Source organism: Schistocerca americana, chromosome 2, assembly GCF_021461395.2.
Source record: "Schistocerca americana isolate TAMUIC-IGC-003095 chromosome 2, iqSchAmer2.1, whole genome shotgun sequence".
In the NCBI taxonomy this organism is placed as follows: Eukaryota; Metazoa; Arthropoda; class Insecta; order Orthoptera; family Acrididae; genus Schistocerca; species Schistocerca americana.
This window is the reverse complement of record NC_060120.1, coordinates 392,501,243-392,527,461: the sequence shown is the minus strand read 5'-3', so window position 1 is coordinate 392,527,461 and position 26,219 is coordinate 392,501,243. Positions and strand designations below refer to the sequence as shown.

Genomic DNA, 26,219 nt, shown 5'->3' with positions numbered 1-26,219 from the left:
GCAAAGGTCTCAGGTTTGAGTCCCAGTCCTGCGCACAGCTTTCATCTGCCAGTAATGTGAAATCAATGCACACACCACTACATTCTGGAAGCAATCCCCCAGGCTGCAGCTAAGCCATGTCTCCACAATGTCCTTTCTTGCATGAGTGATAGTCCCACAAGGGATGCAGGAGAACTTTTTTGAAGTTTAGAAGAAGGAAGGAAGATCAAAGTTTAATGTCCTGTCAACAGCTAAGATATTAGAGATGGAGCACAAGCTCGGATAGTGTGAAGTATGGGGAAGGAAACTGCCCAATCCATCAATTGCCAGACTGATTTAAGGAAATCATGGAAAACCTAACTCTGGATGGTTGGATGCAGATTTCAACCATTGTCCTCAAGAACGTGAGTCCAATGCACTAACCACTGCGCCGCCTCGCTTGGTGTGAAATCTGGAAGGTAGGTGATGAGAAAACGCTGAAACTAAATCTGTGGGGTAGATCATGAGTTGTGCTTGGACAGCTCAGTCGGTACGGCACTTGCCCAGAGAAGGCAGGTCCTTGGTTCAAGTTCTGGTGCAGCACGCAGTTTTAACGTGCCAGAAGTTTCACGATGTAAAATGTTGCCAGACACTTCTTGGAATGTAGGTCCTCAGAATTTTAATGATTAGCATCTCTGTGCTGCATAACGATTTGCATAATGATTCTCTTGTAGTGTCTGCCACTGAAGTCCCCGAACTAATTAAACGCATAACGAAACACGTAACTCTTCTTTGTATCTTCCTATTACTCCAGCCTGGTAACATCCCCAGCCCTATGAGCAATACTCAAAAAATGACCAAATGAAGGGTTTGTAAGTGATTTTTTGAACAAGTGAATTAAATTTTTGTAGAAATCTTCCAATGAAGAGATTGTGTTGGCATTTGATTTTACTACAAGTAGTTTTATGTAAGCATTAAACAATGCAAACTCCACCTGGTTGGAACATAAACAATTTAAGGAAAAGATAAACAGCTACTTACCATAAACATGACACATTACATTGCAGACAGGCACAATTAAAAGACACTTACACATCTGCTTTCAGCCACAGCCTTCACCAGAAAAAAAAGTGAAAGAGAAATACATGCACATTCACACAAGCAGACACACCTCACACACACAACTGCCATCTCCAGCAGCTGGTCCGAGCTGCCGGAGCAGTGGTCATGTGTGTGTGAGGTGTGCTTGCTTGCTTGTGTGTGTGTGTGTGTGTGTGTGTGTGTGTGTGTGTGTGTGTGTGTGTGTGTATTTCTCTTTCTTATTCTGATGAAGGCTGCTGCTGAAAGCTAATGTGGAAGTGTCTTTTAATTGTGCCTGTCTGCAACTTAATGTGTCACCTTTACAGTAAGTAGCAGTTTATGTAATCATTCCAATTTAAATCAGAGCAACATATTGCAAGCTATTTTAATGCTGTTACTGTTTCCAGTGATTCATCACTAATAGGATAATCAAAATATAAAGGGTGTTTCAACATACATATGCACATACAATACACTACATTAATTTATGTTGAGTACCAACTACCAGTCCCTGCCCCAAACATCAATCCAGTGTATGTCTTCCTGTGTTTCACTACAATTTTTGCCCTGACCATGATGTATAGCAATGCAAGTGTGTGTGTGTGTGTGTGTGTGTGTGTGTGTGTGTTTCTGTAACAGTTAGCTCCAAAGATAGATATCATTCAAAAGTTAACATCACTTTCAGTCATATTTCTGTGCCTCTCAGCCACTTAATGCCTTACCTTTACTACTTCCATTATTCATACAGTTTACACATTTTATCAGTAAAAAAGTATAAGCTTCCACAGAGGAGATTTGCACTAATTAAAACGAGATAATAGCAGTTTGCTGGATGAAGCCCTACCAAACTAATGGAATGGTAAATAGTAGAATCTATGAAAATCTGCAGCTACATACTTCATACATAATGTGCATGTCCTGTTTCACCTGCAAATGTAATGAGGGAAAACTACTGTCTACATGCTTCCCTAGGAGCCCTCATTTCTCTTATCTCTCTACAATCATTGTGCAAAATGTATGTGAATCTCCACTCAGCTGCAAATGCTGTTTCTCTAAATTTTTTCAATATTGTTTCATGGAAACATCATCATCTTGCATCCAGAGAGTCCCATTTGAGTTCACAAAGTACCTCTGTAATGCCTGTGTGCTGGTTGAACCTAGCAGTAACAAATCTTACAGCGCCCCTCCAAATTGCTTCAATGTCTTCCTTTAATCCAATATGGTGAGGATTCCAAACATTCAAGCAATACAGAAAAATAAATCACACAAGTGTTCTGCATAAAATCTCCTTTACAAATGAGCTACACTTTCCTAGGATTCTCCCAATAAACTGGAGTCAACCATTCACCTGCCCTACAATCAATCTTCCATGTTCATTCCACTTCATATTCCTTTACAAAACTACACATAGATATTTAATTGCCATGATTGTGTCAAGCGGCACATCACTAATATTGTATTCGAAATTAAAAACTGTTCTTTTATCAGACATACTGCATGCAGTAAGGACAAGGAGAAACATCCGAAAGCAAATTAATAAATCATAGCTATATAAGTACAGTACTACCAATGGATTTGGAGCAAACTAATTAATACAAATTCCTACTAAAATAAAGAGGGACAAAGAATGCAAAGACTACACAACACTGAGCTTCACATCTCTCACTTCTAAACTAAGAATAACTTATTACCAAATGGAGAAAAAAAGCTGTGGAGAACCTCTCAAGAGTATCAATCCAAATTTAGAAGGACCAAAGACACAAGAAAGCCCATGCTAAGCTACAAATTATCATTGAAAAAGCTCTTCAGTTATACAAAGATCTTCCGATTGCTTTATTTCCATAAATACGGCATTTGGCAATGTCAACTGGAATATATTATCCAATTCTACTATAAGAGTAGGCTATAAGTGCAAGAAAATTGTTTAGCAACTCTACAGAAAAAACACCAATAACTGGAGAAAAAAAAAGAAGTAGGAAAGAAGGTTATGTTTATCATCCTGTGAATGAGAAGTTCATTAGAGATGGAACAAACTCTGGTTAAGGAAGAATGTGGCAGGAAATTGGCTGGTGTTCCTTCCTAAGGACAGTTTACACGAACAGTTTAGACTGTTTACAGAAACCATAATCTAAACTCTAAACTCCTCCCAAACATGCCATGAAGGCCCAACAGTACTGACTGGCCGCCGTGTCCTCCTCAGCCCATAGGCTTCACTGGATGCAGATATGGAGGGGCATGTGGTCAGCACACCACTTTCCTAGCCCGGCCGTATGTCAGTTTCCGAGACCGGAACCGCTACTTCTCAATCAAGTAGCCCCTCAATTTGCCTCACAAAGGCTGAGTGCAGCCTGCTTGCCAACAGCGCTCGGTAGACCAGATGGTCACCCATCCAAGTACTAGCCCAGCCCGACAGCGCTTTACTTCGGTGATCTGACAGGAACCGGTGTTACCACTGCAGCAAAGCCGTTGGCTTACAGAAACCATGGGAGACCTAAATCTGGGTGGATGGACAGATGTGTAAACTATCACCCTCTGTGAACATGAGATCAGTTTTACCTCACTCAGTAATTTAAGTGGGGTAGGGAAAATAAATTAAGTTAAGACTGCAACTTAGCACCACCACTGTTTAAAATATATACCAATGGAGTAACTAAAGAATTTCGAACCCAAAATCCATATAGTATCAAATTACACAGAAAAATTTACAACAGTCAGATCTGCAGACTGCATGGCATTACTGGCAGTAAATAAAATGAATGACTTCCTAGCTGAAAAATAATATGAGCATAATTACGACAATAATCAACATAATGAAATGTATACGGAAAATGGAGCAGAATGGTAACATCTGCTTAGGTGGAAAGGAACTAGGACACATGAACAAGTTCTGATACTTGGAAGCCTTATGTTTTCTGATGAAATACGTACAAGAAGCCTCTGGGATAGAATTGCTCAGGATAAAGGAGCATTCAGTATGAAGTGTTATCTGCTGACATCTAGGGCTCTCTTATCAAAATAGTTATATAGTTTGTAAAAAGTTTTCTTGGAAGTGTAGCAACATATTAATCACAAATCTGAATCTTCCTGGCAGAAGATAAGAGCCTTGAAGCTTTGAGGTGTGGTGCCGGTGTCAAATGCTGCACATATATTGGCCAAGTAAAAGAACAAATGAAGAGGTATTAAGAAACACAGAAGAGGAACATAATTTAATGACAAAAATTGCAGAGAGATGCAATAGTTACATAAAACATTTATTATGTCGCATCTCGGTACACTATTTTAAGCTTCCCACTAACTGTAGGGTTGCGGAGGAGAAGTGACAATTGACTGAAGCCTTCAGGTGCATCAGAGCAATCTATGAAATAGTTATGAAGATGTAAGAGAACCCAATTATTTTAAGCCATTAAATTCCCATTACGGCCACTACCTAGTTGAGATCCAATTGGGCACAACAATCAAAATATACACCTGGAAATGTGGCACAGATGTTGGATATGATGCTTACTCCTTGATCCTCTAAGAATTAGTAAAATCTTACAAGAATATAATATTCACATAGGCTACCTACAGCTAACCAACAGATCATTTCTGGGAAACCCTGCAATAAAATGTTCATTGGTACATTCTATGATGAATGAAATACCAGCAAGGTTATTGGAACAAGCATTAAACTGGGAAATGTATTTAATGTTGTAGCTGGTGGTGGAGCTGCTGTTGCTGTTCTGGTCTTCAGTATGAAGGAAGACTGGTTTGATGCAAATCTCCATACTAGTCTATCACAAGCAAGCTTCTTCATCTCTAAATAACTGCTGCAACCTAAATCCCTTCACAACTTCATTTTTACCCCCCTATCACACAGACTATTTTTTATGGTTTAAGATGTGTGTATCAACCAATCTCTTCTTTTAGTCAAGCTGGGACATACATGTCTTTTTTTCCCAGTTCAATTCAGTACCACCTCATTAGTTACCCAATCTACCCACCTTATTTTCAGCATCTCTGTAGCATCATATTTCAAAAGCTCCTATTCTCATCTTGTTTGAACCGATTATCATCCACATTTCACTTCCATAAATGACCACACTCCATGCAAGTACCTTAGAAAAGATTTCCCAACACATTTTAATAATAGCTTTTTTTCATAAAACTTTACTTACTAATGCCAGTCTGTATATTATATCTTCCCTACTTCAGCCATCGTCAATTATTTTGCTGCTCAAATAGCAAAACTCACCTACTACTATTAGTCTCTCACTTCTTTATCTAATTTCCTCTGCATCGTCTGATTTAATTTGACTAAATTATATTACCCTCATTTTACTTTAGTTGATGCTTGTCTTATAAACTCCTTTCAAGACACTACCCATTCCATTCCAATGTTCTTCCCAGTCCTTTGCTGTCTTTGACAGAATTAAAATGCCACTGGCAAACCTCAAACTTTTTATTTCTTCTTCCTGAACTTTAATTCTCTTTCACGCTTTCTCCTTGGTTTCCTTTATTGTTTGCACTACATACAGACTGAATAACACTCCAGATAAACTATAACCCTGTCTCAGTCCCTTCTCCACCTCTGCTTCCCTTTTACATCCTTTAGACTCTTATAGCAGCAGCTTCTTTTCTGTACAAGTTGTGAATAACTTCTTGCTCCTTCTATTTTATTATAGCTATGTTCCAAATTTCAAAGAGTGCCATCCAGCTATGTGATGTATGAGCAATAAAATATGAGTAGCAATGGAAAATCACTATCAATAAATATAACTCTGACCTGATGACCATGTCAGGTACTATGGAATTCAAAACACATACTACAGACATATTGTGTTTTCTGCTTCTGATGGTGTTTTATCTTACAGTTACGGTTTGTGAAAAGTTCCACAGAATCAAACACTAGTTCACTGCCAATATTATTAAATTGCTCTTACACAGAACCCTGAAGCACTCATCTTTGATCAATACCACACCAATTCAATCTTTTCCTACCCAAGTCTCAAACCCTCCAGTGTTGCTTTACTGAACAGACAGATGCCTCAGTCTTTGAGCTTTTAGTTTTCTTACTGCTGCCCACATTTTCCAGAATTTATAAATTCTGTGTCTGGCTTAATAATCCCTCTAGCTCTACCGTTCTGGCCTCAGACTGGCCAATCGTCAATCGTGAGCGATCGATGGTCCTGTCGTCCTCAGCCAATAGTGTCATCTGAACACACTATGGAGAGACAGACATGGGGTCAGTACACCACTCTCCCAGCCATCGTCAGGTCTGCCACTACTTCTCATTCAAGTAGCTCGTCAACTGGTATCACAAGGCTCAGTGGACCCCAATCCAGTCACCTACGAGAAATCCCTCGCAGGACACCTGAACCAGAGTCCTTCGCATGGCAGTCCGCCAAGCTCACCACTATTACAGTACCACTATTAAAAAACAATTTTGTTTTATTCCAGTCCATTGCATCCATGTTCTTGTTCAGAGCTACATCCCTAACAACAGACAAGTTTCCACTTTTCCACATACTCTAGTATTTCTCTTCACTTAGAAGAAAGGATCTACTGTTTCTGAGTCCGAGGTATTACAGCTTTTAATGATGTTATCTACCCATCATACCATTACTTCCACTTCACTTCCACTGTTGAATGCAACATTAGTTAGGAGAAGTGTAGTTGCATATAATCATAGATGACAAATGATGTTCAAAAGACAATAAAATCATTACACATCAATACAAGTAAATGTAATCCAGAATACAAGAAATTAAGTGCACAAGATTTTTACCTGTAATTTGTTGTTTCCGGTAAGCGATGATCTGATCGGTAACATATTACTTCGAGCCCAAAGCGATTGTTGGTTCCACTTTCTTCCATGAAAGCTTGGCACATCATTGAAAAAGATATATATGGGTAAAAGTATGACATTCCCATTTTTGCCTCATATAACGTAGTTGATAAAACATCCCATAATATCTTGAAGAAAGAAAAATGATGAACCGGGAAGGAAACAACAGGAATGTTCATGCCACGCACTGAAACATTATATGGGCCTTTCAAAGGAACATCGAGTCTATTCCAAACCATTGGTTCACCCTCACGAGTTGAACTCTGCCAAACACTCAGTCGTACATGTGGCCCAAAATGCTGCACAATTTCATGATAATCTGGTACTGGAAGCCGAATGTACACCTAATGAAAATAAGGAAATGATGTAAAAACATGAGTTTAATTTGCTAAAAATAAACACATTCTCTCTTTCAGATAAACAGAATTAAAGAATTTATGACACAGTTTTAAAACAATGGCTTGCATTGTTAGCTTAAATAGTTGGAAATAATCATTCTACATCTACAGTTGCCAATTCTTAGTAATAATATAATATTTTTCTTTCAAGTTTATCTGTGAGTGAAATGGAAACTTTTAACTTTCAGATCTATGACTTATCATCCTGAATATTAGGCAGTGTACAAGACTAGAAATAAAAGAAAGAATATATGACGTAATGGATAGGAAGAAATTACAGTGGTACGGGCATGTACGACAAATGGAGAAAACCAGAATACCAAAATTGATACTGGAGTTGGAACCGGAGGGGAGAAGAAGAAGAGGACGACCTATGACCACCTGGCTCCAAAACGTACAGCACACAATGAGGAGCATGGGTGCAGAGGAAGAAGACACACAAATATTTTGAGAATATAGTTTAAGAACGTTTATTGTTTGTATTATAATTTCCAAGTAAATTATTATATTGGAGAAAAGCTTCTGTAATGAGGAAAAGCTCAAAATAATAATAATAAACAAGACTAGAAACTGAAATTTTATAGTAATGATAGTGGAGATTAAGAGCCCAAAAGTTAAATCAGCGATTACGAAAAAACCCTTTTATACGAAGAGACTGGGTGGAATGGCCCCTTGGTTAAAACACCAGGCTTGCTTCAGGAGGAATGTGGTTCAAATTCCTATCAGTCGTTCAAGATATATCTTTTCACACATTCTTTCCTTCAACCTTTGACAACTGAAATAGTGTTTCTAATATCCTTTATTTTTGAAGTATGTTAAATTCTAAGCTTTCCATACCATAGCGAGAAAACGAGTATTGCCTATTTGTAAAACATGAGAAACTTCATAATTCACATGCCTTTTATTCCATCTGATTTACCACCAATTTATGCAGGACTTCATCCATTTACCTTATTGCTACAAAGCTTTTTGTTATGGGTTTGATTTCAAATATCTTTGCAATGACACATGAATGTCATTTTTGGATCACATTTTTTCTTATTTAAACGCCTTCATCAACAAACAACAAATCTCTTAAGATGCACTTTTCGCTTTCTCAGTCTTAAAGTGCTTCAATGGAGAAAAGTACGGAAGATTACGCTTTTACAGTTCATACGAGACAGAATGCAAGTATCTTCGAGGGAAAAAGCCCACAGGTTTAGGAAACGCATGAAAATCAAAATCTGGATTTTAATCATGCTCCTCCTGAATGCAAATCCAATGCATTAAGCACTGTGCCACCCTCACACAGCACTTAAACTGAGTCTCGTTTGAAATTTTCAGTTTCTTTTTTACACAATAGTTACAACATTTGGTACTGGAGAGTGTTTTATTGTCTCTTGCTTGATTGTGCAACTCTCTACAAACCAAAGCACACACTTGAAATCAGCATCACTCCTTACTTGGAGAAAGCAGCACTGGAATTTTACACAAGGTGTTAAGAAAAATCCCTCTGCCTCTAATGGAGTCGTATGTTGTTAGGTACAAGATACATCGATAAACCAAATGTTATCATACAGGCGCATGAGTAACAACATGGTACTTTTTATTAGTTAATGACAACTTACTTACCGGCTGTCTATTCTGATCAAACTGATGACCATGAGGACCCAACATGATGACGGGGGAAGCTAGAGCGTATGCATGGTGTTCTCCTGTTGTAAGCATATGAGGCTCGCTATCAAACAATATGCGCAAGTACGCATCAAGATCATGCTCCAAACATCCCTGAGGAAAAACTACTTCAACGCCAGGAACTTCTTCCAGGTAAAGACGTCCTCCACGGCGACTACGAATGTGTCGCATAACTTCTGGGTATGGCTCTTCCATGATTACAGTAAAGAGACTGAAATGGCCTGCTGTTATCACAAGATACCCATTGCTGTGGTGGAGCAAGAAATACACAAACATTTAAAGTTATCTTCTGATGGATGCTAATAGATCACACAACAGGTACACAGGATCGAATGTGCATGCACACAAAGGAAAAAACAATTAAAAAAATAATAATGATAACAACAACAATAATAATAATAATAATAATACCTTTCTGATAGAGGAAACAGACTTACTTCTGCTCACTATGGCTACAATAAAATCTTGTTCATTCTTGTGGTAGTCGTGAGAATGAATTATTTAACTGCACCACAGGTGCAATTGGTTTACAATTGTTATACTTATTACTCATACAAACAAAAAATTAAGGATAAATTATGCGATATCATATAAGAACACTGGCATTCACCCTACCTGTATGAATAATCCTTCTGGGGTAGTCTTTTCCAGCAAGGAAGTTCGCCATCTGGCGTATTGCTGCATAGACAAACAAGCCATTTTTCATCCTGAGGTTCAATGCTAAGTGGAATGGAAAGAAGTGCTGGATAACTCTCATGAAAATGAACACCATGAGGTTCCACAGACACCACAGGACTAACATGGTGAACACGCATACTTCGTGACAATCCATGCCTGAAAAATGGAGTCAAGAATACTAAGTAACCAAATCAGACATGGTACTTCATTGGCAGCCAAAATGGTTAGCTGAAAACAGTGGAATATTATACAGTACACACATTATTTCAGTCTAACGTATAGAAGCAAATGCCGTTGCAACAAATAATATTAAAGTTCAGTGCTACCTAAAGATACATATAAAAGTAACAGTATATAATACCATCCTAGCTTTCAGAAGCATTAACTCCTTCTTTGGGGAGGAGTAGGGGGGATGGGTTTGCCACAGTTAAAGAGGAAACATAGGTCACTCTGGCCCACAGATGACAGGGACTACCCTGTAGTGAGGATGTAGGGCTACCATGCTACACTGTATCCAGTTGAGATACATTAGAGTGAATCTTAAGTACATCCCCGACACCTCAAACCAGAAAAATCATATATACTAATCTAATGATGTCAAAATTCCAAAGCTGTAGTTTGTTGTTAACAGAGCAACCATCAGATGATGGCTTATTATATCCGTTACACAGTCATGTAGCTGCAACTGTCCATATTATGGAAGAAGTGACAAGTTTGAAAATTATATGTACCAGAAATTATTGCTAACAAGAGATAATTATTCCAAACTGGTTGTTATAAAAAAAAATTATTTGCTCTTAACTGTGAATAATTATCTTTCCTTTTATGCAATGCTGTATACCCCAAATTCACCTAAAACGTGGAATGTGACATTACAGCACCTATTATGCAGATAATTTGGCATTTAGGTAGGAAGCGTTTTATATATTCCAGGTGTTTGAAAATGCCACAAATGCTGAAACTGGCAGCCAGAGTTAAGAATATATAAAACATTTTACAATTAGACCAGTTTGGAATAACGATCTTTTTTGAAAAATTTCCGGTGGCTGAGGAACCAGCTGCAGCAAAGTTCACAGAGTGTCACAGACATAGAGTTATCACAAAGAACTGTTGCTGTAACAGCTTCAAATGTAGACCTACATGATGTGATTGGAGTACCTTCAACAAGCAAGAAGTACACGCTGAATATCACTGTCCAACTGGTAACAGTGTGCAAAAGTCAACAGGTGAAGCACTTGATTTGAATCATCAAATTGAATTACTTACTGATTGAGAAAAAAAAAGAGAGTTCCCAGTACTACTGAGTTTATATATTTTCTATGAGTGGAACAACATCTTGGCAATTCCACAAATTCTGCACTGGGTACCTCCTGGAAAATAGGACCCATAGCACAATAAACTTACAGTATCCCACATAGTTGCAGTCAAAGCAATGATAGATGAAGAACCACAAGCAGTTTCATTAAACCCAGGGAACCTTGGGCAAAGTAATCCTCACATTTACAAAAAAAATCACCTCGGCTCCATAGGATGACCCTACTAAAGCTCCAGTACTCACTACTAGAACCAGAATGTTCCAACACTACCAGGAATTTTTCGTTTAACAAATTTGTCATTTTTAGAGAGATACCCCCAATACAGTGTCTGTTTAACTCAGTCATGCCATCACTTTCAGCTGAGAGATGCTACAATCAACTGAAATATTATAGATAAAATTTGAGAGAAGACACACCATGAAAATTCTCTATCCATATCATCATTTTAATGTACATTAAGTGAAGTGACTTACTGCAGACAAACTCAAGCAAAATCTTGTACTAGTAGAAATTATAAAGATTTAAGCAAACCTGACAAATTTGAAGGAATAGTTGATCTTGGCCAAAACTAATTATAACTGAACATTTACCAGAGTGTGTCCTGATATGGTGCATACAATGATGTGTAGTTGGGGGATGGAAGTAGGGGACAGTGAGGCAAATTGTATGATGAGACTGTCTCAAATATAGCAAGGAGGTTAAAAATGGATGTTATGCAGGTATGAACAGATGTCAGCACAAGACAGACTAGCACAGAAAGCTGCACTGAATGTGTCTATTGAGTGATAACAACATGCAACAATTACCAATATATGAATTATTACTGATAAAACAGGTAAGCAGTTCATTATTCATTACAATCAAATCTACAACATTACTCTAATGATCATGATTTTTTTAAAGGGAACTGAGTACCTTGATTCCCATGTACAACTAAACACTATACTGTTTCGGAGCTATGGGCAGTTTATATAGTGTGGCAACTTCTGCTTCTAGTACGTGCTAATGATCATTTGAATGATCTCCTGTTACCTTCTAAGGATTTTTAATGAGATATATTGATGAAAATGATACACACCAGTGACACTATCAACCAATACTGACAGCTATGAAGTCATAAGCCACAAGGAACAAGAGATCCTTGAATCCCTACAAATATAGGGAACAACTCTGAATATGAAGCTGGAACAGACATTTACCTACACTATAGAGATTGAATAACATCGGGGAGAGGTTACAGCCCTGTCTCACTCCCTTCCCAACCACTGCTTCCCTTTCATGCCCCTCGACTATTATAACTGCCATCTGGTTTCTGTACAAATTGTAAATAGCCTTTCGCTCCATGTATTTTACCCCTGCCACCTTCAAAATTTGAAAGAGAGTATTCAAGTCAACATTGTCAAAAGCTTTCTCTAAGTCTACAAATGCTAGAAACGTAGGTTTGCCTTTCCTTAATCTAGCTTCTAAGATAAGTCGTAGGGTCAGTATTGCCTCACATGTTCTGATATTTCTACGGAATCCAAACTGATCTTCCCCAAGGTCGGCTTCTACTAGTTTTTCCATTTGTCTGTAAACAATTCGTGTTAGGAATTTGCAGCCGTGACTTATTAAACTGATAGTTCGGTAATTTTTCACATCTGTCAACACCTGATTTCTTTGGGATTGGAATTATTATATTCTTCTTGAAGTCTGAGGGTATTTCACCTGTCTCATACATCTTGCTCACCAGGTGGTAGAGTTTTGTCAGGACTGACTCTCCCAAGGCCGTCAGTAGTTCTAATGGAATGTTGTCTACTCCCGGAGCCTTGTTTCGACTCAGGTCTTTCAGTGCTCTGTCAAACTCTTCACGCAGTATCATATCTCCCATTTCATCTTCATCTACATCCTCTTCCATTTCCATAATATTGTCCTCAAGTACATCGCCCTTGTATAGATCCTCTATATACTCCTTCCACCTTTCTGCTTGGAACTGGGTTTTCATCTGAGCTCTTGATATTCATACAAATGGTTCTCTTTTCTCCGAAGGTCTCTTTTAATTTTCCTGTAGGCAGTATCTATCTTACCCCTAGTGAGATAAGCCTCTACATCCTTACATTTGTCCTCTAGCCATTCCTGCTTAGCCACTTTTCACTTCCTGTCGATCTCATTTTTGAGATGTTTGTATTCATGTTTGCCTGCTTCATTTACTGCATTTTTATATTTTCTCCTTTCATCAATTAAATTCAATATTTCTTCTGTTACCCAAGGATTTCTACTAGCCCTCGTCTTTTTATCTACTTGATCCTCTGCTGCCTTCACTATTTCATCCCTCAAAGCTACCCATTCTCCTTCTACTGTATTTCTTTCCCCCATTCCTGTCAATTTTTCCCTTATCCTCTCCCTGAAACTCTGTACCACCTATGGTCTATTCAGTTTATCCAGGTCCCATCTCCTTAAATTCCCACCTTTTTGCAGTTTCTTCAGTTTTAATCTATTGTTCATAACCAATAGATTGTGGTCAGAGTCCACATCTGCCCCTGGAAATGTCTTACAATTTAAAACCTAGTTCCTAAATCTCTGTCTTACCATTATGTAATCTATCTGAAACCTGTCAGTATCTCCAGGCTTATTCCATGTATACAACCTTCTTTTATGATTCTTGAACCAAGTTTTAGCTATGATTACGTTGTGCTCTGTGCAAAATTCTACCAGGCGGCTTCCTCTTTCATTTCTTACCCCCAATCCATATTCACCTACTACATTTCCATCTCTCCCTTTTCCTACTACCGAATTCCAGTCACCCATGACCATAAAATTTTCGTCTCCCTTCACTACCTGAATAATTTATTTTATTTCAGCATACATTTCTTCAATTTCTTCGTCATCTGCAGAGCTAGTTGGCATATAAACTTGTACTACTGTAGTAGGTGTGGGCTTCGTGTCTATCTTGGCCACAATAATGCGTTCACTATGCTGTTTGTAGCAGCTTACCCGCACTCCTATTTTTTTATTCATTATTAAACCTACTGCTGCATTACCCCTATTTGATTTTGTATTTATAACCCTGTATTCACCTGACCAAAAGTATTTTTCCTCCTGCCACCGAACTTCTCTAATTCCCACTATATCTAACTTTAACTTACCCATTTCCATTTTTAAATTTTCTAGCCTACCTGCCCGATTAAGGGATCTGACATTCCACACTCCGATCCGTAGAACGCCAGTCTTCTTTCTCCTGATAACGACGTCCTCTTGAGTAGTCCCCGCTCGGAGATCCGAATGGGGGACTATTTTACCTGCGGAATATTTTACCCAAGAGGACGCCATCATCATTTAACCATACAGTAAAGCTGCATGCCCTCGGGAAAAATTACGGCTGTAGTTTCCCTTTCCTTTCAGCCGTTCGCAGTACCATCACAGAAAGGCCATTTTGGTTAGTGTTGCAAGGCCAGATCAGTCAATCATCCAGACTGTTGCCCCTGCAACTACTGAAAAGGCTGCTGCCCCTCTGCAGGAACCACACATTTGTCTGGTCTCTCAACAGATACCCCTCTGTTGTGGTTGCACCTACGATACGGCTATCTGTATCGCTGAGGCACGCAAGCCTCCCCACCAACAGCAAGGTCCATGGTTCATGGGGAGGAAGAATGTGTATACTATGTAGGAAAGGGTCTCCATTATGAATTCAAAATGTTAATACCAATATGACTGACGATGAATTAGCTTTAATCATCACTATCCTCTTATCAGATTATAAACATTATTTACAATTTTATCACAATTACATTTGTTTGGTATTTTGGGTGCTGTTCAATACCTTTGTTCAGTAGCTCAAAATGATTAATTTTAGCAATTCAAGGCACAAGATATTGGTTACTCTCACAGTAGAATTTTCTAGATGAATGTTGAGATACAAGGACGCTTATCTGTCCAAACACACTGTTTATGATAGCCTAGAATACGGTTATGTAAGAGATTTAATCAAGTGTTCAACCCCTCAGCTATTGCCCCAAAATTTGAAATTGTAAAAATCAAACCTTCCGGGAACAGTTTGCAGACTGTGTCATACTATTTTAACCCAACACTTGATTTAACTTTTATCCAGAAAACTTCTGTGTCACGTTTTAGCAAACAGTTACAAACTAGCAACTTTCTGACTGGTTTGAAACTCACAAATTATCTAGTGACTTTTCCCACATACCCCAGGGCACGCCGTATGATAGATGAATTTTCTCAACTCCCACTTTGTACACAATTTAATTTCAACAGCTCACGTATTATCTAAGAAGACAGACATTCAAATGCTCATTTATTCCATGTGTAGAGACAGAAAAAGCCTACAACAATGTTAAATGGAATACTTTCTTTGAAATTCTGGATATAACAGGTGTAAAATACATGAAGCACAGTTTTACAGAATTTAGACTGCAATTGTAAGAGTTTAAGGACATGAAGGGAAGTTTTAATTTTGAAGGGAGTAATCCCCAATGCTATTCAATTCGTATGTTGAGCAAGCAGTAAGATAAAGCACAAAGGAATTTGGAAAGGGGATCAAAGTTCAGAGAGAAGAAATGAAAATTTTAGGGTTTGCCAATGACACTGTAATTCTGTCAGAGATAGCGAAGGACTTGAAAGAGCAGCTGGACAGAATGGACAGTTTCTTGAAAGGAAGATATAAGATGAAAATCAACAAAAGTAAAAAGACAAGAACACAATAGAATGTAATCAAAATAAATCAAGTGATGCTGAAGACATTAGATTAAGAAATGAGACACTAAAAGTAGTAGGCCTACAACTAAACAGTACAGTCTGGTTAGTAAAATAATTGGTGACAGCCAAAATAAAGAGAATATAAACTGTAGACTGGCAATGGCAAGAGAAGCATCCCTAAATAAGATAAATTTAACCATCAAATATAAATTTAAGTGTTAGAAAGCCTTTTCTAAAGGTATTTGTCTGCTGTGTAGCCTTTAACAGAAATGAAACATGGATGATAAGCACTCAGGAAGAACAGAATAGAAGCTTTAGAAATATGGTGGTGCAGAAGAATGCTGAGGAGTAGATGGGTAAATTGTGTAACTAATGAAGGTGTAGATGTACTGAGTAGAACTATAGAGAAAAGAAATTTGTGACACAACTTGACTAACAGGAGAGATTGGTTGGTAGGACACATTCTGAGATATGAAGCAATCAGCAATCCAAAGATTGTTTTGAACACCACAGTGCTTTACTAGGCATGGTCCTGTTGGAGTTGGTACAGCATTGGCCTCCTCCAACTTCTGAATTATCCAGCCAGTTACGGATGCACCCACAGTTTAATGCAAATTCCGAACCGTGGTGCAACTTGGCATTTTTCATACAAACACTGCCAGAGGTGAAAGATGTGACAAATGACAGATAAAAACCTAGGATTGACCAGGAATCAAATCCAAGACCTTTAGACCAGCACCTTACCCACAGACACTGAGCCTCTCTGAGACACCAAGGAAACAAATTTAGTGTTGGAGAGAACTGGGAGGGGGGGGTACCTGTAGAGGGAAGCCCCAAGGCATGATCACAGTAAGCACGTTCTGATTTGATGTAGGCTGCATTAGTTGTTTGCGGATGAAGAGGCTTGCACCAGGTTGAGTAGCATTGAGAGCCACATCAAACCAGTCTTCAGAGTGAGAAAAACAACAACACATAAAAGGTTTTAAAGAAAACCAAGATGAAGGTTGGGAGAAAAAAAAGCAGGTAAGTTATAAAAATTTAAAGTTTTTCAATGACAAAGTAATTCCGTCAGACACAGCAAAGGACTTGAAAGACCAGCTGAACTTAATAGATACCATCTTGAAAACGAGATTGCAACAAAAACAAAACAAGAGTAATGAAGTTAGGGAATAAGACAGCAAAAGTAGTAGCACTGTCCATTCAAGTCGCGTGGCATTTTGCAGATAACGACAACGCTGCACCGCTGGCCACAAATAGTGACACCCTGGTCTAATGAGATCTATGGGCTGGCATGGCAAGACAAAAAAGTTTTACCTTCCATGGTTGCAACAGCCGACATATCTGGACCATTAGAGACAATGAATATTGGTGCGAAGAACTATGTGAGATAAATTCAATTATTATTGGTACTATACCTATGTCCCCTGCTGTTCAATCCTCCGTGATCCTACAATCCAACTGACCTGATAGCAGTGCAAAAAGCATCATGTGTTGGATTTTTGAGTAAATGTGCACTTATGGTGTACTGCAGCTTTTTCATTGCAAACTGTTGGTGTAATGAATGGTAAGAAGTGAACAAAACGAACTGTGAGTCATTGTCAGTGGCCAATAAGAACACTCGTTTATAATTTCCTGTGGTTCATAAATGAAGCGAGTTGGTGTTTTGCTCTATTACGTTGGAATTTAACCACATCCTCGGAATTTTCGGAAGAAAATCAAAAATAAGACATACAAGTAGGTTATTGCAATGGTGAACCTATATCTCAGGCTATGATGGCAATCATATTTTCATGTTGAGATTCATTGGCTTTGCCAACTGATAACCAAATTGTCACATTCCTACCTAACTTAGGCCTTGGGCTAAGCTGCAGGTGTATCTGTCACAACATTCAGTTTTCTTGACAGTATCCATATAGAAAACAAATCAATTCCCATATTGCGCTAAAAGTAATCATTCGATTCAACGATTCTCATTGGATACAGAACACTATCAACCAACTTGCTATAATAAATGCAAACAAACTGCTAACAGTAACACACAGTGAAAGAACTTAGCACAGCCACACTGAAGCAGATTTTTGTATCACAGTGGTGGTACTCTACTCTGAAATAACTTTTTATCAACAGCATCTGGCCAGCAAGTGGGGGCAGGGGGCGGGAGACAGCAAGAAGCAGTGATCTTCATTTGATGGTACTAAATTGGTAATCAACTTCCCAATGAGCTACTGAGTGCGTAACACACTCATTATGAGTAATCCATGTGACCTCTAGTTAAATGTTTTTCAGATAATCAGATATCATCATCATCATCATCATCATCATCATCATCATCATCACCACCACTTTCTTTTTCAATGTCTTTACTTCTGTCTTAATTAAGAACATTTTAAATAATACAACATGTTGGGGGCAAGTGATATCATATCATTACCGTCAATAGCTCAGTGTTAACAGTCAATTTCAGTAAATTCAATCACCATGCACCATGCACATGATAAATAAAAGATAGAAAAGTAGTATCAAAATAGCAAACACGACTTCCACAAAAGTTCAATAACTGCACATGTCAGGTCAGAAAACTAATGTCTTGAACTCACAAATGAGATTCACTAAAATTACACAACAGAACTGAAAGAAAGAGATAAATTGCCTTCAAGACCATTTAAACAAGCAACAAAACTAGGAAAAAAGTATAGCTTGAACTAAAGGAAAATCAATGGTCACTGACACATAAAAAAAATGAAAACACCTGCCAGTCATAGGGAAATACGGAAGCGTCCGATCCCGCCCGTCTGCTTTGACCCATGACGTCACAAATATGGCGGAAACAAAAACAAACACACACACTTTCCACAAGAAGCCTAATGACACTAACGGGACAAGTGCGGGAAATGGAGTGTTTTGGGTGGGGGGCAAACTAAATATAAACAAATTTAGACGCCTTGCGTAGCTACAACGTGTAAGTGAAGACAGCCATGCATGAAAACCCACCCACCTCCCCAGGGGTCGTAACCCCTGCAACCCATAGAAGATAAAGATGCTTCAGTAGGTGATTAGTGTTTTTTGTCTTTAAAAAAAAAAAAAAAAAATCTCATGGGATAGAACGAACAGATCAGAAAGATAAATATAATAAACTAAAACAGAAATTCGAGGACACAGATAATTAAAATAAGTAATAAGTGTATTTAAATTTAAAAAAAAAAAAAGAAAAAAAAAGGAAAAAAAATCTCACGAGATAGAACGAACAGATCAGAAAAGTAAATAAAATAAGATAAAACAGAACTGGAGACAGCCACACTCAAACCAAACTCCGCGCCGTCATGACGTCACACACGACAACACCCTTACGTCACGGGTCAAAGCCGACGCGTTGGATCGGACGCTTCTGTCAACCCAATTGTATTTGGTTATCTGTGATGTAGACTCATATGTTACCCAAGCCATCCTCCACCTCAAAAATTATTATGTAAAATAAAGTAAAATCAATACACATAAATGATCCTTTGAGTATTAGTGTAACTCTGTAAAGACTCTGTGTTATAGCCACAAGTGCATTTTCTAAATTTTACTCAGTTCAGCCTGATTAGGTCTTGGAACCTCAGTGCAGATGATACTGTAACAGATCCCCAGGAATAAACTGACATTATAGCTGCTGTCATGTCTCCTTCCAGTACATATATTCAATATCCACAGTTTTGTTTTTGGCGAAGCCAACAAATGTGATACTAAAAACACTAGGCTGTGATGATAGACTGACATGTAGATTTGCCAGAGATCTACGTTAGGCCGGTTGTGGTGTCTGACTGACTGATCTGTAGCTTAGCCCACGTGAAAAAATCAGTAACATCACATTATAGTCATCGTACTGTTTATGGCATTCATCACAAGTCTCCTATGTGGCTGGTCAAAGCCGACAACGCATATTGAACATTTCTCTACATCCATCTGATGAACAGAGATAAATACTGCATGACACTGTACACACATAAGTGTAAAGATGTTTAATATTACATTTTTGTTTTGTCATCTATATGTTGAAAGGCCAGACAAATGTGTGGTTTCTGAAGAGGGGCAGCAGTATTTTCACGAGTTGCAGGGCAATAGTCTGGATGATTCACTGATCTGACCTTGCAGCAACAACCGGAACAGCCTTCCTGTGCTGATATACTGTGAACAGCTGAATGCAAGGGGAAACTACAGCCATAATTTTTCTCAATGGCATGCAGCCTTACTGAATGGTTAAATGATGATGGCTTCCCCTTGGGTAAAATATTCTGCGGGGATTACTCAGGAGGATGTCGTCATCAAGAGAAACAAAACTGGCATTCTGTGGATTGGAGTCTGGAATGTTAGATCACTTAATCGGGGAAGAAAGTTAGAAAATTTAAATAGCGAAATGGATTGGTTGAAGTTAAATACAGCGGAATTTAGTGACTTTGGTGGCAGGAGGAACAGGACTTCTGATCAGGTGAACACAGGGTTATAAGTACAAAAATCAAATACAGATAATGGAGGAGTCACTTTAATAATGAATAAGAAAATAGGAATGAAGGTAAGCAACTATAAACAGCATAGTGAATGTATTATTGTAGCCAAGAAGACACGAAGCCCATACCCTACACAGTGGTACAAGTTTATATGCTAATTAGCTCCACAGATGATGAAGCGATTGAAGAAATGTATGACGAGATAAAAGAACTTATTCAGATAGTTAAGGGAGATGAAAATTTAACAGTGTTGGGGAACTGGAATTAGATAGCAGGAAAAGGAAGAGAAGGAAAAATAGTAGGTGAATATGGACTGGGGTAAAGGAATGAAAGAGGAAGCCACCTGTCAGAATTATACTCAAAGCTTAATTTAATCTTCAGTAACATTTGGTTAAGAATCGAAAAAGAAGATTACATGGAAGGGACCTGGAGACACGGGAAGGTTTCGGACTGATTATATAATAGTTAGAGATTTAGGAAACATTTCCAGGGACACATGTGGACTCTGGCCCCAATTTATTGGTTACAAACTGTAGATTAAAACTGAAGAAAGTGGAAAAAAGGTTGGGAATTAAGGATATGAGACCTGGATAAGTTGAAAGAACCAAAAGTTCGTAAGAGTTTCAGAGGGAGCACTAGACAACATTGACTACAACAGTGAAAAGGAATACAGTAGAAGACAAATGGGTAGCTTTAAGAGATAAAATAGTGAAGGCAGGAGAGGATCAAATAGGTACAAAAACAAGGCCTAGTAGAAATTCTTGAATAACACAAGAAATATTAAATTCCGTTAGTGAAAGGAGAAAATATGAAAATGTAGCAAATAACACAGGCGAAAAGAAATACAAACGTTTAAAAAATCAGGAGCTCCTATGGGAAACCAGTCCTAACCAAAGAAAGAAAGCTGAAAAGTGGAAGGAATACACATCGATCAGCCAGAACATTATGACCACCTACCTAATAGTCAATATGTCCACCTTTAGCCGGGATACCAGCAGTGACACATCCTGGCATGGAAACAATGAGGCCTTGATAGGTCTCTGGAGGGATTTGGCACCACATCTGGACACACAAGCCACCTAATTCCTGTTGATTCCAAGTATGGCGGGGAGAGGGGAGGGGGGGGGGGGGGCTCTGACACTACGTTCAATCACATCCCAGATGTGTTCAACATGGTTCAGATCTGGTGAGCTGGGGTGCCAGCACATCAATTGGAACTTGCCATTGTGTTCCTCGAAACACTCTATCATGATCCTGGCCTTGTGTTATGGCGCATTATCCTGTTGAAAAATGCCACTGCCATCAGGAAACATGATCATCATGAAAGAGTGTACATGGTCTGCAACCAGTGTACGATACTCATTGGGTGTCAAGAGTGCCTGACACGAGCTCCACTGAAGCCACGTGAAAGTTCCCCGGAGCATAATGGAGCAGCTGCCAGCTCTCTCTGACCCACAGTATAGGTGTCAAGGAGCTGTTCCCCCGAAGATAACGGATTCATGTCCTTCCATCACCACAATCAAGAAAATATCAAGATTCATAAGATCATGCAACCGCTCTGGGACTACGCCAATGTCTAGTGCCCATTTCAGCTGTAGTTGCTGATGTCATGGTATTAACATTGGCACATGGATAGGTCGTTGGCTGCGAAAGCCCATTGTTAGGAGTGCTTGTGTGTTCAGACACACTAGCAATCTGCCGACCATTAATGCCTAATGTTAGTTCCGCCACAGTTCGGCGCCTGTCATGTTTTACAAGTCTGCCCAGCTTACAATGTCAGATATCTGTAAATGAGGGGTGGTTACCCAACCCCACAATGTCTGGACTTTGTGTCACCTTGGGTTCACCAAGTGTTGAATACACTCACCACAGCACTCCTCGAACATCCGACAAGTTGTGCAGTTTCCAATATGCTAATGCCAAGCCTCTGGGCCATGATAATCTGCCCTCAGTCAAACTCAGCTAGATCATGCACCTTCCACATTATATGCACGGTCAGTATGCTCACTGATATTACATACACCATGCGTGTGTCTGACTAGCAGCCATTCCACGACAGGTGACACTGCTATCACCTGGACAAGTTATTATCAATAGTTGCTCAGTGATTATGGCTGGTCAGTATGTAGAGGGTCTATACAAGGGATATAAACCTGAAGGCAATATCATAGAAATGGAAGTTTATGTAGATGAAGACGAGATGGGAGATATGATACTGCAAGATAAATTTGACAGAGTTGTAAAGACCTAACTCGAAACAAGGCCCTAAGAGCAAACGATATTCCGTTAGAACTACTAATAGCCTTGGGAGAACCAGCCATGATAAAACTCTTTCATCTGGTGTGCAAGATGTATAAGACAGGCGAAATACCCTCGGACTTCAGGGAGAATGTCACAATTCCAGCTCCAAAGAAAGCAGCTGCTGAAATATGTGAAAATTATCGAACTATCAGTTTAACAAGTCATGGTCACAAAATACCAACACGAATTCTTTACATAAGAATGGAAAAACTGGTAAAATCTGACCTCGGTGAAGGTCAAATTGGATGCTAGAGAAATGTAGGAACACGCGAGGCAATACTGACCCTATGACTTACCTTAGAAGATTTTTTACCAACATTCTAAGACAAAATTATTAGAAGAGGAAATAAAGCACTATACCAGAAAGATAGCCTCACCAGTAGCTTTTCTTTTCATACTGTGTCGGCTTTGGGCTGTGTACAACCAAATGCTACAAGAAGACATTCACTGCTTACTTCAGTATAATTAGAGAACACTGGTACATTTATATGGGAACCTCTCAATAACTGGTGGATTGTAGAGGCATGACTTGACAAGTAAATAATAGTAATAAGAGTAACAACAGAAATGATTCTTCTTGCCAGATTAAAACTGTGTGCCGGACTGAGACTCGAACTCAGGACCTTCACCTTTGGCGGGCAAGTGCTGTAACATCTGAGCTACCCGTGCACGGGTAGACCAGATGTTAGAGCACTTGCCCGTCAAAGGCGAAGGTCCTGAGTTCGAGTCTCAGTCCAGCACACAGTTTTAATCTGGCAGGAAGAATCATATCAGTGCACACTCTGCTGCAGAGTTAAAATCTCATTCTGAACAACAGAAATGAATTTTAATGAATGCTGATAACAGAATATTTTTGGTGTGTTTAAATACATATAGTTGTACAAAAAACTTACACCAACTCCTGTATTCACAGCAAACCTCTACAAAGGATGACCTTGTCAAAATGAAGCATTCAAATCACAAGGAGTGATCTGGCCATGTATTTGATGCCACCCAGTCATATGACAGTATAGTTATCCAATGATCAGAGATATCTAAGATTTGCTCACTTACTGCACAGGCACAGTAACAAATATTAGAGGCAGGAGAATAGTTTATAAGCTGTGATACCTTTTTACTTAACCAATGTGAATTAATATTTTCTCCCTGTTATAAACAAGGAGGACAACATTTCAACTTTTGCTTGTACACTAATAGAGAATTTCACACAATATTGAAGGAATCCTCATCAGACTGCTTTACAGGATGATATTCTAAATGTCACTCTTCTTCTTATGTGTGCCAAGCTTCTTCGAATTTTTATACATGAAGCAGATTTCTAGTAATTCCTATCTTCCAACATTCTCAAAATCATCACACTGTTACAGTTAAGTATAGGCAATTACCTGTAAAAATTACTGCTTTCTCCAGACTTCACATTAATTCTGAATTCTCCTTTATAGCCACTACTGTTTATTTTAGGAATGATCGCTGTGACCTGACCACTCCTCAATAATGTTACTTCTACACTCTCCCGCAAATGCCTGTAGTAACGCTGTTCTGCTTCAGAATCCCACTCCACTTTGTTTTGAGTTTCGCAGTCATTGCCATCCGAATCCCATGCAGCACATGACAGATCAGTTGGTTTACTATCAAGCTCCTCAAAATCCTGCTCCTGGCCAGTCATACTACCGACACTGCTTGACCCACTATCTAGTTCAGTTATTCCAGTTATGGACTCACAGTGACAACTCTCTACAGAACTAACTGGTGAAAAATCGTTGGCTGCTGAACAGTTCCTCGATCCTTCTGACGCAGTTCCGTAGTCGCTAGTGTTGGCTAGGTTCTCTAGCGTGACACACCTCCCACCAGTAGATATTCTCAGTTCTTTAGGGGCAGTGCGCACTTCACTTTGTATACTATCTCTTCCTAGCGCTTTGCGCTGCTTTCGTGTAAGTACACCCGAGAAAATATTTCGCTGGACGTGGTAAGGTGGAGGTTTGATAGGTGGCTTCATCAGATTCTGTTCTGGCGCATCGGCACCCACTTCCCGACTCTCTTGCACATTTGACACCACGTATCCGCACGTCTTCTGCCATAATTTTGTTGCACTTCGAGTCACCCGAACATGTTTTCCGTATGACTTGTCTTCGTGTTGACCTTTCACCGTCCTCTCGCACAGTCGAGCATCCAGGACACCATTTGATCGAGTAACTCGCTTTTTACTGTGCACTGCACTTTCGTTTGAATCAGCAAAACCTGAAACTTCTGATTTTTCCGTGGGAACACAGGACCGCCTGACATCTCCCCTTAACATCGCAATCACACATAATGCTTGTTAATTTACTATTTGCTGTGCACCAGGTTTAGAGGCGGAACCGTTTTCTCATGTCAAATTACTGTTTTTTAACTACACTTCTCAGACATACGATGAAAAAATCTTACAACACTCCGGAACACGCATACTACCAAACGTCTACAACACATAAAAATATAACACACTGCTCATTATCGTTAAGATTTTAAACTGAAAAACACATTTATGGAATATTGTAAACAAGACGCTTTCTCCATGGCAGCCATATTGCACTGAATATTTCATTCATGATGGCATACAATTACCAACATTGTCCAGCCATAATTCACCGTTTCCACCTCTTGCATGCTTCCACAAGAGCCGTTGCACTGTCAAAATATACGAAATAAGAGTTACGTGATCAGTTTTGACAGAATTGTCAACACAATATAATATTCACGATAAAAATTAAAATGTTTATTTTCAGAAATATTGGCATCACTGCTACTTGTTATGATGCATGATCTTTGCTTTGTAAGCAAATAGTAGGGGGTAAAATGTCACGCACTTGCAAGTTCAAACAAGTTGACGGAAGGCGGCAGTTTAAAAAATATTTAATATAATGAACATTATGCAGAAGATAGCTGACACGGAAAAAAGAGATGCTCACGTTTGTCCTGTGATACTAGCACTGTATATTCCGATCGGCTATGGCTGTATTGGAACCATTCCGGCATTTGCTTAAAATGATTTGGTTAATTGGTGCTGGCCGGTGTGGCCGTGCGATCTAGGCGCTTTAGTCATCCTCTTGAATGTGAGACCAGTTTCTTAACAAGTACACATCCTCTTCCAGTTTGTCCCGAAATCTCCGCAAAACAGGAACATTCTTTCGATTTTCACATCTTTAACTGATTCCAAAATCTAACTGCGTGTTGTTCAACAATTACCTGAGACACGTCATATAGTAATATTATAAACTGTACAAATTTATATTGAATTCACACAGTTCAAAATATTCCGTAAAATAAAATGTATAGGCCTATTACTAAACCATTATTCGAACAAGATACCATATACATTAATTCACGCCCACTGCAGATAAAAATTGCACTTTAGAGCTGTATTTCTAAATAAACCATAATAAGTAATCAGCACTATATCAAGTTGTGCGTTGGGCTCAGTCTTATCAAATACCGTCTCTTTAAATATAGAGAGCTGTAAATGTGATGTCTTCACGTTAAAGCCAAGCATTATCAGTCACCCTATGAACTTGTCCCTGAATAATTTTGCGTTACTTTGGACCCAAAATGTCTCCTCAATTCTGCGTATTCATTACTTTACCCGGGTGCACGGTAGGCAGCTACTTATTTCCTGAATTTACTATCTTCTATAAAAGTTGTTGTGCTCAAATTTTCTCGAAACTGAGAGCTGGATGAATCCCGAAATAGAAAGCTCCGAAATATCTAATGAGGTATGGTACGCATTATCGGAAAGACGGCTAGACGCTGCAGGACGGGGAGTGTTCATATTGTCTGT

General features: G+C 38.9%; 1 protein-coding gene and 1 pseudogene across 1 annotated transcript in view; both read right to left on the bottom strand.

Moving 5' to 3' along the window:
• The window catches only part of LOC124595385, a 106,140-nt gene extending 81,175 nt beyond the window's left edge, over nucleotides 1-24,965 (bottom strand). Inside the window, exons 1-4 of the mRNA XM_047134104.1 lie at nucleotides 23,794-24,965; nucleotides 9,553-9,771; nucleotides 8,875-9,184; nucleotides 6,806-7,209 (exon numbers count right to left, since the gene is read on the bottom strand). Of these exons, the coding sequence (XP_046990060.1) occupies nucleotides 6,806-7,209; nucleotides 8,875-9,184; nucleotides 9,553-9,771; nucleotides 23,794-24,704 (1,844 nt within the window). The 5' untranslated portion in view covers nucleotides 24,705-24,965. The remainder of the gene's footprint in view (nucleotides 1-6,805; nucleotides 7,210-8,874; nucleotides 9,185-9,552; nucleotides 9,772-23,793) is intronic.
• LOC124597596 lies at nucleotides 3,392-3,509 on the bottom strand (annotated as a pseudogene).
• Nucleotides 24,966-26,219: the final 1,254 nt, after the last annotated feature.